This window comes from Haliotis rufescens, unplaced genomic scaffold (assembly GCF_023055435.1).
Source record: "Haliotis rufescens isolate VD_foot unplaced genomic scaffold, xgHalRufe1.0.p SCAF_8, whole genome shotgun sequence".
In the NCBI taxonomy this organism is placed as follows: Eukaryota; Metazoa; Mollusca; class Gastropoda; order Lepetellida; family Haliotidae; genus Haliotis; species Haliotis rufescens.
The window spans coordinates 34,073,193-34,090,291 of record NW_025964372.1 but is presented as its reverse complement, the minus strand read 5'-3'; the positions used below and the strand labels follow the sequence as shown (position 1 = coordinate 34,090,291).

The following is a 17,099-nucleotide window of genomic DNA, read 5'->3' as shown; positions in this document are numbered from 1 at the left end:
CAATATTTTAGTGTATTTTTCAAACAAGTAATGTTTGGTTTTCAATATTGTAGTACGTGTATGGGATCAAATCAACGCAACTTCTACAGAAAAGCTACAGAAAAGCATGCATTCCATGCAAAAGTTAACTTTTATGCAAGCCCCATGCATTTCACTACCCAAGAATGGGTATAAAAACATGTGCGTTAACGGGATTCCATATGCATTGTTTAGCATCGTGCTGACAACAACCACTCAGAAAAAATACAACATTACGCAGTTATTCAACATTACGAAATGCCACACCTGTCCAAAAATGAGTGTCTGCGAGCCATTGGAATGCTTGAAGAAGGATCGAGTCAACGTGATGTTGCAAGACAATTTAACGTCCACAGAAACACCATTTGGTGTTTATGACAACGTTGGCAACAGATGAATGCAGTAAGAGACTATCCTCGGAGTGGCAGGCCACGTGTAACCAATAATCGACAAGACAACTGGATTCGAACAACACACCAACGAAATCGATTCCAGTCAGCAACAATGACTGCAAGAAGCATCTCTGGCCTTTGACGAATATCTTCACAAACCGTACGTCGTCGCCTCAGATGTGCAGGGCTTGTCGCCAGAAGACCCGCCAGACGTCCCATTTTGACAGGAAACCACCGTCAAGCACGTCTACAGTGGTCCAGACAGCGTCTACGCTGGACGGCCATGCAGTGGGGACAAGTTCTCTTCACTGACGAGTCTCGTTTTCACCACAGCCACAGCGATGGACGGATTCGAGTGTACGAACGACGAGGTGAACGTTACGTCAGTCATTGTGTCATGGAAGAAGATCAGTTCGGGGGCGCCGGCAGCGTTATGGTATGGGGTGGGATTACAGCAAGACAGAGGACCCGTTTGATAGTGGTAGAGAGAAATCTCAATGGACAGCGCTACTGCGACGAGCTCATCGGCCCTGATGTTCTACCGTTTTTGCGTCGTCATGGCACAGGCATTACCTTTCAACATGACAACGCCCGGCCTCATATTGCTTGACTTGTTCAGGATTCTCTTTAACAAAACAAAGTGAATGTCATCCCCTGGCCGGCTCGCTCCCCTGATCTCTCACCAATCGAGCACATGTGGGATGAGATGGATCGGCGCCTTCGACGTCATCCCCGTGTTCCACAGACACTCCAGGAACTTCGAAACATGCTCCAGCAGATATGGACAGATATCCCACAGAACTTTGTGCGACGCCTGGTCCATTCCATGAAACGAAGATGTGTTGCTTGCATCGCAACCAGAGGCGGACACACACGCTATTGATTTGTAAATTGACATTTTGGTATGTTCATGTTTTTTTTTTATGAAATCATGCATTTTCTGAAGTCAGTATGGCAAATTAAACGCTTTGAACATTAACAGGAGTCTTTTATCTGTTGCAAACCGAAATTGTTTCAGATTTGGTAAAAAACATAACTTTGCATTAACTCTTATTCAACTTCACAGGAACGTTTGTTGTTCAGTTTATTATATTTAAGGATTACAACTTTGAAATACATATTTGTTATTCCACATATTGTTTTAATTGCATCACATTGGGCTTTTCTCCCACACCAAGCTGACATGCCATGATATAACTGAAATACTGCTCAAAGCGGCTTTAAACAAATCTCGCAATTTAAAGAAGCTATGTCTATACTTATACCCTCATGGTATTCTTGTCCGCCAGTCCGGGTGTTGGTAGATACAGGTGTGGGTAGTGTCGTTGCACTTGCGGCAGTTGAGGCCGGGGTTTGTGTCGTCAGAGTTGCTGAACCTAAACAGAAACCAGATCTTGGATACTCTTTTAAGAGTTGCTAGTCCGAGGTTTCAAATCACATAACATTCTTCCTAACATGAACACAGCTAATATCAATGTCGCAGCTTCGCGTATTAATTTCAACACTACTCAACATTCGATAGCTTGCGAAATTTCGGGAAATTTTTGTCATGTCTAATTCATACATGTGGAATATACATAATCCCTAAAATTACATGCTTATTATGTATATATACATATGACCTTTTTGGTACTATTCTTTTGGTATCAAGACTTGTTTGTGCATTCCATCTCTAGTACAGATTCTATTAGAAATGCTCCAATTTGGAATGCTTCATGTAGTTGCAGCTGGCAAAACTACCTGGGACTCACATAGTGGTAGGGGTATGTAATAAGGTTTCCTTCTCTGCAGTCATGCAGAATGTAGAATGACAGACACGACGTGACTGGGCCATGGGGTTACTATGACACAGGGGAACTCAGGCGTACAGTAGAGGACATAACAACATGTGCAGACAAATGATCCATTTGTCCTCCCCATGACCCGCGTATTAACCTTGAAGTTCAAAACTACCCTGGGGAGGAGTTGAATCAACTACTTGTAATAACAGATGTGCTAGAAAGGAATTTGATAGTGGAGGCATGCCTCATGAGTCAATGTCTTGTTTAAAAGAAAGAGAAGGTAAGAAATGTTGACGAGATAGTTCACTGTATCAGATCCTGTGGAGTTTCATTTTCTGTTTCTGAAAAGAGGTAGAGCCAAAAATTAAATTATACTCTCGGTGCAGGAAAACAAATAAGCTTTTGAATTATCTATCTCCAAAGCTTTGAGGCTAATTAAATCCTGACACCGAGAGCCAGCGTCCCTGGTTTTGCTGCTTGCTATGGCTCTATTCGTGGTTCAATTGTCAGGCCCTTGAAAAAATGAATGATGAAATAAATAAGATACACCAACCAAAATCAAATGTCCGGAAACGAATGGAGAACCATAGAGATCTTAATTGAGAAAAGAGCCAAAACACCAAAAGGAAGGTTGTGTATTGGCGAGAAACGATGAATGAAGGGAGAGACAGGCCAAAAGATCAAACATAACCAAAGAAATTACATCTTAACCATTCCGAAATGTCAGTTGGAGTGAACTGTCAGTCTCTGAGCTCTGTGACTTTCTAACAAACCCATCATGTGAAAACGAAGTCCACTTCAAGGCCCAAACTTCTGGAGATGGCAAGCAAACCTAACTGAAATTTGTACGTCTGTTGATGTGTTTAGGACATGTGATATCCTTGTGTTTAAGTTTAGCATAATGCAATATTAATTTCTTCCTGAAAATACATATTTTACCTCGATGCAACATTTTGTTTATGAAGTGTGTTAGCTGATATTTCGGCTTGTAAGGTGCTTGTATAATTGCTTTTGCATCACTTGTTGTCGTTTTTTTAAACAGGTTATATCGCAAAATATACTTGAAATGATTTACATATTTTACATAATATTCCAATTGTACATCAATAAATGATGAGGGTATTAAAGTACTATATACCAAATTATCCATTCATGAACAAAATTCAAAACTATTGTTTAAGTTATACACACAAACTGCAATGTATACTATCTACCCAGAATTTATTTACACGTGGGCTCGAACATACAATGTACAGCACGGGGGTAGGGGTCTTTATCGTTGTGCATGAGTTAGGTCCCATGTATCCTTGAGTATGCTCCTTTGCCCTTACCACACTGATCACAAACTTGTTTCTTACAACAACTGTCTTAAACGAGTCCTGAACAAACTCATTTACAATTAATTATGATCAAAATAAAACGTTAACGTCAGAGAATAGTCTCTCTTGATTATCTCCCGAAACAGATACAACTGGGCGAAAAAGGCAAAACAGTGGTAACAATTATGTGAATGTAGCACAACAAAACAGGTATGACACCAGGTATTAGCGAACAAGGGTCAGCATGTCCTGCTCTACTGGTCACGCCTATCAAGTCTTTGTTAAACAGTGTCTTGATTTCAATAATAACTTATTGTTATATCAAGCGGGCATCAACCACAAACATGTGTTGTTATACCTAATTATTTCTTCATAACAAACCCAGTTAACGTAAAAGATCAGTTGACACCGTGGAAACAATGTACTTATGGACAGCTATTCAAGGAATATGTATAAAACAGGGTTGTTAAATCAGGGAATATGTATACTCACTGAAACGTTTAGGGAATATTCCCTGCGTGAATCAAACATTACATATTTAATGTAGCACATACACTACATTCCAACATCATCGGTGAATACATTGGAAATATTTTGTGCAGTCGTTGTTTTTCAACCAACAAATCAAGCGACGGCGATAGAGCAACAACGAATACTCAGACCAACGAGCACTTAGACAACAGTAGGGTTTGCACAAAGTTTATGGTGTAGGGCTCATTTGTCTTTAAACAGCCTCATTTAATTTAAGCTGACAAAAGCAATAGACACGCGTTACTACTACACTGCATACCGGTGCAGCGTATACACAGCAAATTATCTCACCTTACATTAAAATTCTAGCTTCTGATTGGTTAAGGAGCGGGCAATTATTTTCCATGTAGCCTGCTCATGTAGCCTGCTCATGTAACTCGCTCATATACCCCGCTGAGAAATCAATCAGAGCCTACCTTAAGTAACTTGCTTATCTCACATCAGTATCATTGAGCTAAAATGATCCGATGTTTATCCGAGGGCATTGGGTAAATGGTTGTAAGGGTTTTACTGAGTGAGACTTTGGACATATATTCCCGGACATATATTCCCGGTCTGTATGAAATAAATTCGTTGTCAACCGATCCCTTTGGGCATGTGGTCTGATGTACCCTGTGTGAGAGCCTATGTACCTGAGAACTGGGGGTACATAGGCTCTAACACAGGTACATGTACATCACACCTGACGGCTCGGGGTACATAGGCTCACACACAGGTACATCACACGTGACGGCTCGGAGTACATAGACTCACACAAAGGATACATCACACCTGACGGCTCGGGGTACATTGGCTCACACACAGGGTACATCACACGTGACGGCTCGGGGTACATAGGCTCTCACACAGGTACATCACACGTGACGGCTCGGAGTACATAGACTCACACAAAGGATACATCACACCTGACGGCTCGGGGTACATTGGCTCACACACAGGGTAGATCACACGTGACGGCTCGGGGTACATAGGCTCTCACACAGGGTTCATCACACCTGACGGCTCGAGGTACATAGGCTCTCACACATGGAACATCACACCTGACGGCTCGGGGTACATTGGCTCACACACAGGGTAGATCACACCTGACGGCTCGGGGTACATAGGCTCTCACACAGGGTTCATCACACGTGACGGCTCAGGGTACATAGGCCTTTCACACAGGGTACATCACACCTGACGGCTCGGGGTGCATTGGCTCACACACAGGGTACATCACACCTGACGGCTCGGGGTACATAGGCTCTCACACAGGGTACGTCCCACGTGACGGCTCGGGGTACATAGGCTCACGCACAGGGTACATAACACCTGACGGCTCGGGGTACATAGGCTCTCACACAGGGTATATCACACCAGGCGGCTCGGGGTGCATAGGCTCACACACAGGGTACATCACACCTGACGGCTTGGGGTGCCGTCAGGTGTGATGTACCCTATGTTTGAGCACATACCCCCCAAGGTTGGTTGACAGCTTATAGAGTAGGTATTCAAAGCCATAGTGTTTGAGGGGAAAACCAATAGGGGAATCAAACATGCCTGAAGTGTGGACAGACAACGATGTAACCACAAGGCTACCTAACCACGCTTTTGATATAAGAAAACCTATGGGAAAACACGTACCAGCAGCTCACAGTAACTTCTACACACAATCAGTTATTTTGCACACGTCGGTGCGAAGTTCATTTAGGATACGCCTGATAACGCCACAGATACGATAAACTCTTTCCAGGGGACTGTTGGTAAAGTGATGCTTAAGCCATCCAGAATGTTCTTATTACAACAAAAGATAACGTACCGTCAACGATTCCAATGTATACTAGAAGTAGTGCCACCTCTATGAAACGCTCCATTGTTACAGACCTTCGCCTGTACGGTATAGAGCTGTGACAACGCTATGTTTGGCAGGGTGGTTTCAGGTAACCTGTAATGTTTGGGGGTCACCTCACTGTGCCCTCATCTATTGTATACTGCTTGTGTTCAGGGCCTTGCTTTATGATACAGGTGATACTTCTTGTGTTGATAGCCTGCTGTAAGATACAGGTGATACTGCTTGTGTTCATGGCCTTGCTGTATGATACTGGTGATACTTCTTGTGTTGATAGCATGGCGATAACATACCGATGACATTGCTTGTGTTCATGGCCAGGCTGATGATACTGATGGTGCTGCTTGTGTTGATGATCAGGCTGTATAATATTGATGATATCTTCACGTTTATTTCTGAGATAACAGCCGTCTTTCCTGGTAATTTCTATGTAATTGTATCTGAAGTCCAAGATTATGTTCATTTCCGTGTTTGCTGAAACCTGTGCCTCCTCTATTTAGAGTTTCCGTGACATCACTTCCCAGAAGAGCTGCCAGTTGTTCCACTGCCTCAACCAGCTGCTGGAGAAGTCTGCAGTGAAGGAAGAGACTCTGATTGCCATAGCTGAGAGGTACCCTCACCTCACCAAGTCACAAAAGGCAAAGGTCGGTTTGGTAGTGAAGTCAAAGCAGTAACAGAAACGATGCAATAAGAATATACCTTTTTTCTACTTTGGTATATTAGTTCTATCAATATTAACACAATACACCACAGAAACCTATTGTTTGAATGTCAGAAAATGAGTAAGTGCCAAATGTTATCAATTTATTTCCATATCTTTGGTTTCATGGCTTAATTTTGTGAAAAATGTGGACTGTCATCATTATGTAAGATTTAAGCACACTTAGTCATGTCAGCTGTATTAGAAATTTCATCACACAAAACAAGTCATCGAATTCTGCATATTTTATTGCAGAAAATAAATATTCTTTGAAAAAAATATCTTCAAATGGCATTTTTGAAGTTGTGGTATCAAAGCCGACACAGTTGACTGGTGGATTTTAACTGTTATGTTTGTCGTATTACCATCATGAAGTCTTTGGTCAGCTTAATTCTTCCCTGACAGATTGATGGACTCATTATGGAATTTCCTGGCATTCTTATCTCCCAGATGAGTTGATGTTGCTGAATAACATCATATTATTTTGTTCAAATTGGGATTTGGGAATTGGGATTTATACGTTTATATGTTCATACGTTCGGAGGTATTTTGACTTTGTATTTTAACATTTAACATTTTGGAGTTCAAAGCAATAACGTAAAACTGAGCATTAAATCCGTTTGTTCCATATTGTTTCTGCTATCTGTGAAATACAAGTCACCTCCACAAAGCCATAACATTAGCCATCAAATCTCTTAACATTTTCTCGGGGCGGTCGGGTAGCCTCGTGGTCAAAGCGTTCGCTCGTCACGCCGAAGCCCCGGGTTCGATTCCCGACATGGGTACAATGTGTGAAGCCTATTTCTGGTGTCCCCTGCCGTGATATTGTAAAACCATACTCACTCACTCACTTAACATTTTCTCAAGTGCAGATTTGGAATTAACTGAAAGTGACGTCATCCATTGTTCCCGATGTTGCAAGAAAGTTTATGTGAGAAGTCTTTTGTAAGGAGGTTTCTGATTGTAAAAGAAGCATATTTTCGTTGACACTTCTGACTGTTCCAGGCAAACAGAAGTACACACTGTCCATCTACAAGGCCCTGATGAGGGGGTCGGACGCAGCTAAGACATTTGCCTCCACTGTCTACGAGGAAACCGAAGATCAGCTACATGTGCAAATCTCCAACTACGTGGCTAAAGAAATAGGGCTGACGAAATAACGTCACACCTGCTGCTGGTGTCACACAGAGACGGAAGGAAGCAGGACACAGTCAACTTTCTTTATTCTTTCAATGAGATTGTTTTCAGAGATAGTAGAGATAGTAGTACTATATGTACCGAAATAAAGAATGAAAGATTGAAGAAGTTGAAATTGATAAGACAACTCTGTGTTCCTGGGTACTACAGCTTCTGAATGTCCTTGAAGCTATTGATTGTAGGAGGAGGAGAATGATGAACTATCAGCAAGACTGGTTGATCCTCTAATGTCATGGGGGGAGACGGTTGTGATAGTGAACTTATTCAGATGTCGGATTTATACTTTTATACACATTCAATCTTGTAATATCACTTGTCTTTATTTATCTCTCGGAATATGTGATGGTACGTTTACCATGATTTTATGATATTCTACCTTGATTTTAGGGTATATTTGAGTGAGCAGTACGTTGCTCAGTGCATTCTATCGATCACACCTGCTAACATTACCAGTTACCGCTGGTGGTCAGTTCAATCCATGTTTGTGATATACGACACCTGACATGCTGTGATATGACGGACACACAAAGCTGTGTTAATAAGGCACTTGTGGTGTACGCGATGCAACTGAAGATGAAACATTGTAAAGATACAATCTGTCGCTAGAAATATCTACATACTTTATGTTGTGATAGATTTACATCTACAGAGAAGCTTTGTTACTCAAGACTCCGTTAATCCGTAAACCAATCAGTCAATTCCTGGATTTACAAGTCCTGGATATAGAGTTATGGCCCTAGGTATGTAGCGATAGATTCATATGTACAGAGAAACATTGTCCCATTTGTAGAAATGTCATTACTCAAGACTCTTGTTGTTCCTACTCTGTATGCCATTTAAGATATTCTCCTTTTCCAAGACAAGTTGATGTTATTTTGTTATGTTGATACGTGTACGACATGCTCAGGGTTGAACACAATGCATAGTCCAATTGTTGCCTTGAATAGATTCAAGTTTTGTTACTTGTATATTTCTGTGCCTTTGATAATACAGTAAAGATATACAAATAAATAATTGTATTGAGATCAAATTTTCCCTCAAGGTATCAAAAAACAATTTTGTTATGAATGTATTTTCAAAGCACTGCATCACTTCAAATATCATAAGCAGGAGAGAGAATTGAAATGTATTTTTCTGAGACTATGATTTTTTAACAAGCTCAACATATCAGGTAAGCAAACTTCATGTCACTTTAGAACGAGTTGGCACTGAGAATAACTTTGAAGTAGTCTTATCAATTGTAATATGTGTATAACATTGTTGTCACTCATTATTAAAATTCACTGCAACTCTCATGCTTTGGTATTATCTTTTCTTATCAAATGTTGTCCTACATTGGTCAGATGTCTTTGTCATAGAACTGAGGCCAGGTTGTAGGTGCCTTGCATTAGACATATGGTTACTGCTCAACTTGAAATTAAGAAACTGAATTAAATCAGCGTGGCTCCAGGGTAAGAAAATGGGTCCCAGGCAAGAGAGGCGACGAAGGGGATGGGGCGGTCAGGCTCGCTGACTTGATTGATGCATGTCATTGTATTCCAGTTGCATGGATAGGTGCTCGTGATGTCAATCAATGTCTGGTCCTAAGTCGATTATTTACAGACTGATGTTATATGGATGTACTATTTGGAGTGTGGCCTTAAACTACAAATAAACAAACACTCTGAGCCTTACTCCCACATTAACTTGAAACATGATCAATGCAGTGATAAACACAACTCACTCACTGTTGAGAGTTTGGTGAGCCTTCACCTGGACATTTCTTTCTGGACGGGGTCAAGTGAGTGAATTGTGTTTTCCACTGCTACGAAGTGTTTTTCAATTAAACAACAGTGTGTGTGTTAATATAGGAGAAAAGTCCAACGTGATGCAGGTCTTAAGAGGTTTGACCACCATTGTGAAAACTAGGAGCATGAGTGCAATGAGGACGACCTAAAACCATAATCGGGGACATCTGGGATTCGAACCCACAATCACACGATCCTGGCACACATAAGCGTTGCAAACACTCTGCACAGCAAAATCAAACACTTCCTTGCTCTGAGGGAGCCCCTATAGAGGTGTCATGTCTCATGGGAGAAGCAACTTTGCAGTGTAAGCGCACAAAGTATGAGCGCACTTTTTTGTCTAGGGTATCCATGTTTCACTGCGGCATGGTATATACCTCTCTAACCCCATTTCACTGCACCTCCCATTGTCTGGTCACGTCTTCTGACTGTGTAGATTGATGCTCTCAGTACCCCGTTGAGGTGTATAGTTGCTCATATTTCCAGCCACTAGTTTGCATAATTTAGACTTAGACGCCATGACGAAAAGCACGGGGTTGGAGCTGACGAACAAAGAAAGATAATCATGGCAAATCGGGATTTGAACCCACGTTTCTGGCACACGCAGAGCGAATTCCAGCGCCTCAAATGACTTGGCCACACGTGCCCCCTAACCCGATTATCTGTTTTATTAAACTTCTGTATAACCAAAGTTCTTCAGCAACCCATGATTGCCATAAATGGCCCCTATGCATGTCATCGTATCCCAATTGCGTGGATCGATGCTCACGATGTCAATCACTGGATTGTCAGGTCCAGACTCAATTATTTACAGACCGCCGTCATATAGCTGGAATATTGCTGAGTGTGGCGTTAAACAACAAACAAAGAAACTATAACCGAAGTTGCTTTATCCCATTTCACGACAGCAACTAATACATTTGTAGCCTCTGAAAAACATACATACTCCCGTGAAGATCATGGTAAGAATGGGTCTGCAGAAACCCGTGTTTGTCCTAAGGGGCGACTAGCGGGATCGGTTTGTCAGTCTTGCTGACTTGGTTGATGCATGTCATCGTAACAAATTGCATAGATCCATGTTCATGATGTCAATCACTGGATTTTCTGATCCACACTCCAGTGCGGAGTTCAACAACAAAGAAACAGAAACAGCCATACACACAGAAATGCTCCATTGTTATACACTTTGAGTGAAACAATAAACAATCAACATGAATGAGGAGACATTCCGCGTCAAGTCAATAGCAACTGTACATCAGTGTCCAGAGGTGTAGGCCATTTCACAACTTTCGATCTTCAACCTCGTGTGTCTTGGAGACTCTCAAATGTAAACCAAATGTCAAACATGCAGTATTTATTACTTCTAGAAAAGGGATATTGATCAACACATCAACTGAATGTATAAACTCAAATTTAAAATCCACATACGAATTTTGCCATCAGCACGGGTTGGGTGCTGCCAAACATAGGAACATAATCAGAGCGAACGGGGACTCGAACCCATGGTTATAGGCTTCTGGCACACAGTGGGACACATCCTCACAGCGAATTCCATCGGCTTAGACTTGGCCACCCGTGTCCCGCTTACCCGATTATTTTAGGATAATGCTTTAGCAAAAGTAGATGCTGCACCATTGCAAGAAAAAACACAAAGACTTGAGTTGGATGTAAGGCCACAGGTTTATATACAGAAAAGTACAAGGACTGGAGAACACTCCTGGGCTGGGAAACGCTAAACACGGCTGACTGTCAACCCGAAGGTGCCCGGACAGAACAGCAAACGCGGCTCCGAGGGTACAAACCATACAGAGCCAAATGATGGGACCCCCCAGGGAAAAGCGCATAGGGGGTCTGCTGTAGGCTCTACAACCACCATTATACAATAGGGCCTAGAGGGTATGCCTCAAAGACCCCAAAAACACAAAAATCACTACTCCCAGCCCTAGAGTGTTATGCGATGATACAAACCAATTGTCGTGCGTTGTAATGTGTAGAATGTGCTAGTCCAGGATCTTCACCTGTTGTGCACATACAAACCCCTGTGACTTGTTCGACGCATGGTTATGCCAGGACACCTCTTGCCTGGAATATACTGAATTGTCCAAAACTTGCCACAACTACAATGTAAAGGAAAACAAGCAGCAGTACATGTTCCTGATACATACAAATACTTGCAATTAGATTAACTATCAACTGAAGAAATGTTATACAGATATGTACGTTTGAAATGAGAAGTAATGGGTGGGATGGGAGGGAAAAACGTGTTACCGGTGTGGTTGTGTGGATGAAAAGAGGATGTAGCAACTAAATTCGGCTGCAACATGGGTTACTTCCCTTTGTTTAGAGCATGTGAAGAACAATCCTGAATAATACACTAATAAGGTGCCTTGCACTATTAAACCAGGAAGAGTAGCTTCCCTTGCACTATTAAACCAGGAAGAGTAGCTTCCCTTTGACCGTGGAACACAAATGCATAGGGAGAAAGCCCCTTGAATTGGAATAATGTAAGATTACCAAAATAATGCATTTTATTAATTAATAATAAAATTAATTATTTTAGGATAATGCTTTAGCAAAAGTAGATGCTGCACCATTGCAAGAAAAAACACAAAGACTTGAGTTGGATGTAAGGCCACAGGTTTATATACAGAAAAGTACAAGGACTGGAGAACACTCCTGGGCTGGGAAACGCTAAACACGGCTGACTGTCAACCCGAAGGTGCCCGGACAGAACAGCAAACGCGGCTCCGAGGGTACAAACCATACAGAGCCAAATGATGGGACCCCCCAGGGAAAAGCGCATAGGGGGTCTGCTGTAGGCTCTACAACCACCATTATACAATAGGGCCTAGAGGGTATGCCTCAAAGACCCCAAAAACACAAAAATCACTACTCCCAGCCCTAGAGTGTTATGCCACGAGATGTGTCTATACACATATCCTCCAATACTTGTACTGTGATTACTGTTATATTGGTTATGATGTAGGAGATTAATTAGCTAAAATTACCTTACTTTTTACTTCAGTATCTGCCATGAAGTGCTGAAAAGCCTCTTGTAAAGTGTTCACAAACAATGCATTTCCCACTTCGGAAAGATGTACGCCATCATGGCGGAAAAATCCTGTTTCAGACATGGTAAGCTTGTTATAAATACAGCGGCCACCCCAATGCAAAACGGCTTTGAACCCAGCTTGGTTCAGTCGACGTCGAGCCCTCTCTATCGCCTTTGGATTGACAACTCCATGCCAGTATAACCATGGTAGCAGTTGAGTCAGGTAGTAGATGCCATCAGTAACATGCCAAACAAGGGAACCAATATTCTGGTCAACAAGGTCATTTGATCCCAAATGCAAGAGTATTAGACTTGGGGGAGGTATACAGCCTAATTGTGTCTGGACGACTTGCAAGAGTTCTGACCACTTCATGCCCCGCTTTCCAAACCAGTGAAATCGTAACCCTAGATTGTTCCCCAGTTTCAACCTCAATGATTGACGATGAGCCAAATAAATGAATCAGGAGCCTATTATCCATACATCTGGAAAAATAATAATTATTTATAAATATCAAATTGCCTGAAGTTATTGACTGTGCATCCAAAGTTTAGAGTCTAATGTAAGTTGAGTACGCCTTAGACTTCCATCGACCCCACAACTGTATTGTCTCCGATGACACGCCTATTTTGGCGGCAGAAGTGGGTGCTCCAATACGGAACGAATGTGACTTGAACTTACATGGGTCGAGTCCCATATATCTGATGCATTTGGAAACCATAGCTGCAAACTGGTATCTTGTTAAAGGTTGACTGTTCCCATGGCAAAACGGAAAAACCAAACCCGCTGGACGAAGTGCAAGGTATTGCTTCATTGCTTTTAGTGGGCCTATTTCACTTGCATTACCTTGGATGTGGAGCGAGCACCTCCTTGCCAACTGATCTGTCTTTGACGATCTCACGGTTACTTCTAAACATGTCCATTGGACTGTGACATCTGAAATCCTAAGACATCTGAGATCGTACCAAATGAAGATGGTCAGTGTAAACCATCTCGCCAACTCTCATGAAACCGAAAAAAGGCCAGAAAAAATAATGCAGTTGTAAACAAAATAGCTTCATATGGAGAACAGCAAAGAGCATTAAGAGCTTGAGGCATCTTTAATCAATATGGAATAGGTAATTGTAGCCCTGACGTCCCTATGACCCTTGAGTCGTTAAGAGCCTTCCAACATCTTTTGGATGATAAAATTGCTTGTTGTATGTCGCAATCCTGTGAGTTTATGTAGTAGCTTATCGCTGAAAGGTGCTGACACTGTTAAGTGGGCCAAACCTTTCAGGGACAAAAATGCAATATATGTTGTTAGTTGTCCTGACGGTGCAGGCCAAAGATAATGAAAGTTAAACTGTTGTCGAAAGCGTGAAAAACTGGTCAGTGCTCCCTGTAAGCCTTCCTCGTATTGTGTGAAATAGCCGTACTAGTAATCGGTTTACCTCTCTTCCACAATCTTCCAAACTGTGTCTGGCATAAGAGTTGCCGCCAAATCTGCATCTGAAGCCAGCTGCCAGAATTTCTCTAACTGAAAGCGTGAAAGTGCATCAGCAAGAACATTCTTTTCCCCCTCAATGTACTCGCATCTAATTGTGATATTCGACTCCAAACAACACAGACAAGGTGCCTAACCAAAGATATGACTGGATCTGATCTTGAGGTCATCTTGTGAATAATCTCGACTACTGCCTTGTTGTCAGATGGAATGTGACCCTTTTTTTTTTTTTTGAGTAACTGAGAACCCCATATATCACAATTGCAGCTACGATGGGGAAATACTCAAGGAAGGTAATATTAGTCATAAAGCCCTGCTGTAGCCAATGATTCGGCCAAGCTCCACAGGTTATGGACTGGCCAAATAAATACCAAAACCTTTGCTTTGTCCACCAGCATTGTCAGCATGAAAAACTCCAGATCGGCATTTGAAAACTTTGATCGCATTATGGAAACTACATTGAACTCCTTCAAAATCATCACTGCCAAACTCTTAGGTCACTCTTCATGTTCTTTGTCAATCTTATGTAGTGGTGAGGCTTCCTACCACATGTTGCATTAATCATTCGTCGGAGGAAACATCTGTCTGATGGAACTGCGTTGCACAGGAAATAAAGTAAACCAAGAAACGACTGCATCTCTTTTAATCTAACCTTTAAACCTTCAAAATATGATCTATAGCATCTAACGAATGAGATAGCTTATCTCCGGCACACACACACACATGTTGATTCACGAATTAAATCATTTACGCTCTGACCTTCTGGAAAGATAGGTAGTGTATTAATCTAGAATCTCCTGGAGCACTCTTAGGGACCAATCAAGCGTGAAACCTTAACATACGGTATAGGAGCTCAGTCTATTATACCCAAGTCCAACTCTTTTTGGATTTTTGAATGTGACATAAGATGATTATTTTTAACAAATTTGAGATTTCTTGCCATTTTTTGCCAGAACCTACCACTGTACCATCATATCCTAGCCTGAAGCCATATTTGAAACCATTAACCAGAAACTGAGCCTGATATGGAAAATGCTTGGCCATTCTTTTCATCACCTGTGTCTTGACTGGTGTTCGACCGAGCTTGTATAACTCTGGAAGGAGTGCTGGCTGATGTACATTAGCAGGCTGGATGGGCATCGCTTCCACATGCGGAAGAGCTGTGTCGGCACTTGCACTTTTGCCTAAAACACTTGCTCTGATTGAAGTTGTTACATGTGTTGCTTGCCTGTCGATGTAATTTGCCCTGAAATGTGCTGACGTGTCGTTTTTGTATACCAGAAAAACCCAGAACTGAACTGTTGATGGTAAGTGTCTGTACAAACAACATCCACAATTCCACATTCAAGTTTCCCCATGGTAGAGAATGGTCACGAGCCTGGCGAAGATGATATTGTTCATCATAGGTTCTCCATCCCAAACCAGTATAACTAGACGCTGCTAAACGGACAGTATTCATGTGTTTGAGTGAACCTTGTTCCATGTCCATCCTGCGCTGGACATAAATACTCATGTAAGTTGTGAAAGCTGTTGTCCAATCAAAAATGTTCTGATTCTCGCGCCCTTAGACTTGGGCCTCAACTCCAGCTGTCCATCTGTACTGATGAATACTACCGAAGTTGTATATAATCCATCAAATCCCTGTCTGGTTTAAGCAAACGTGCGAAAATTGATGTACTCACCATTCCATAGTTTTTTGTTTTTTGTTGTTGTTGTTGTTTTTTAATGCTGACAGGAACATTCCAACCCAGGTGATCATACACACTTTGTGTTGTTGTAGGTGGTGGCATATTTAACATGTCAATATTTTGAAACATGGGAATGACTTGTGAATTATGAGGGGCAATTGGGTTACTAACTATGCTAGGAGCAATGTTATGATACTGGGATTGAGGGACAAGATTTTCAAATTCCGGGAGGATACATTTGTGAATTAACTAAAGGGTTATATGCATTAGGCCTATTGGGATAAAAAACAATTTGCACCGACTCACCTCCTGAAGGAGTAGTGGTAACAGGCGTTATCGTCGGTAGCCTCTGGGACCACGTGGACCTCTGCTTCGGCTACGCTGCTGCCGCCATTTTCTCCATGAAAAGCACTCTCATAGCTGCAGTTGTTACTGAAAATCTTGATTCCATCCCCGAAACAAAATTGTCCATTGTTTGAAATACTTTTCCATGAGGATAAGTAAAGCTATAACGTTCACCACAATAATAACTAACGCCACAAAAACGAGAATTAGAAATGTTTCTTCTAACGTAAGTGTTTCCGCCATTTCAAAAACGTGTTACCGGTGTGGTTGTGTGGATGAAAAGAGGATGTAGCAACTAAATTCGGCTGCAACATGGGTTACTTCCCTTTGTTTAGAGCATGTGAAGAACAATCCTGAATAATACACTAATAAGGTGCCTTGCACTATTAAACCAGGAAGAGTAGCTTCCCTTGCACTATTAAACCAGGAAGAGTAGCTTCCCTTTGACCGTGGAACACAAATGCATAGGGAGAAAGCCCCTTGAATTGGAATAATGTAAGATTACCAAAATAATGCATTTTATTAATTAATAATAAAATTAATTATATATCAGTTCACTTAGTTATAACCGTAGTTAATTCATTCCATTTGACGACAGCAGTTAATACATCTGTAGACTCAGGAAACAAACATACCCCAAGTGTAGATCCGGAATAGAATGGGTCTTCAGCAGACCATGCTTGTAGTAAGAGGCGACTAACGGCATCAGGTGGTCAGGCTCGCTGGCTGGCTGATACATGTTACCGTAACCCAATTGCGTGGATGGATGCTCATGGTGGCAATCACTAGTTTATCTGGTCCAGACTCGCGTGTAGCATTAAACAAGAAACAAGAAAACAAATAAACAAACATAACATAGAAATGTATCATTATTGTACACAAAACGACAAACAAGGAGCATGGAAGGGGAAACAATCACATTCCTTGAGCTACGGTTTCACATCGTCAAGTCCACTCCACATGTACATCACAGGGCT

The 17,099-nt window shown here is 41.8% G+C and overlaps 2 protein-coding genes across 4 annotated transcripts in view; both read right to left on the bottom strand.

The window, feature by feature from the left end:
- The window catches only part of LOC124120969, a 260,732-nt gene that overhangs the window by 123,591 nt on the left and 120,042 nt on the right, over positions 1-17,099 (bottom strand). The gene's annotated exons all lie outside the window — the stretch shown is intronic.
- LOC124141777 (IgGFc-binding protein-like) overlaps positions 1-17,099 on the bottom strand; it is a 108,106-nt gene that overhangs the window by 65,176 nt on the left and 25,831 nt on the right. For 2 of the 3 annotated variants that reach the window (XM_048389204.1, XM_048389203.1), the window contains exon 5: positions 16,758-16,806. In XM_048389204.1, coding sequence (XP_048245161.1) covers positions 16,789-16,806 — 18 coding nt within the window. In that variant the 3' untranslated portion in view covers positions 16,758-16,788. Of the gene's footprint in view, positions 1-10,688; positions 10,874-16,757; positions 16,807-17,099 lie in introns of those variants that run through there. The other variant, XM_048389201.1, reaches the window with a different exon arrangement.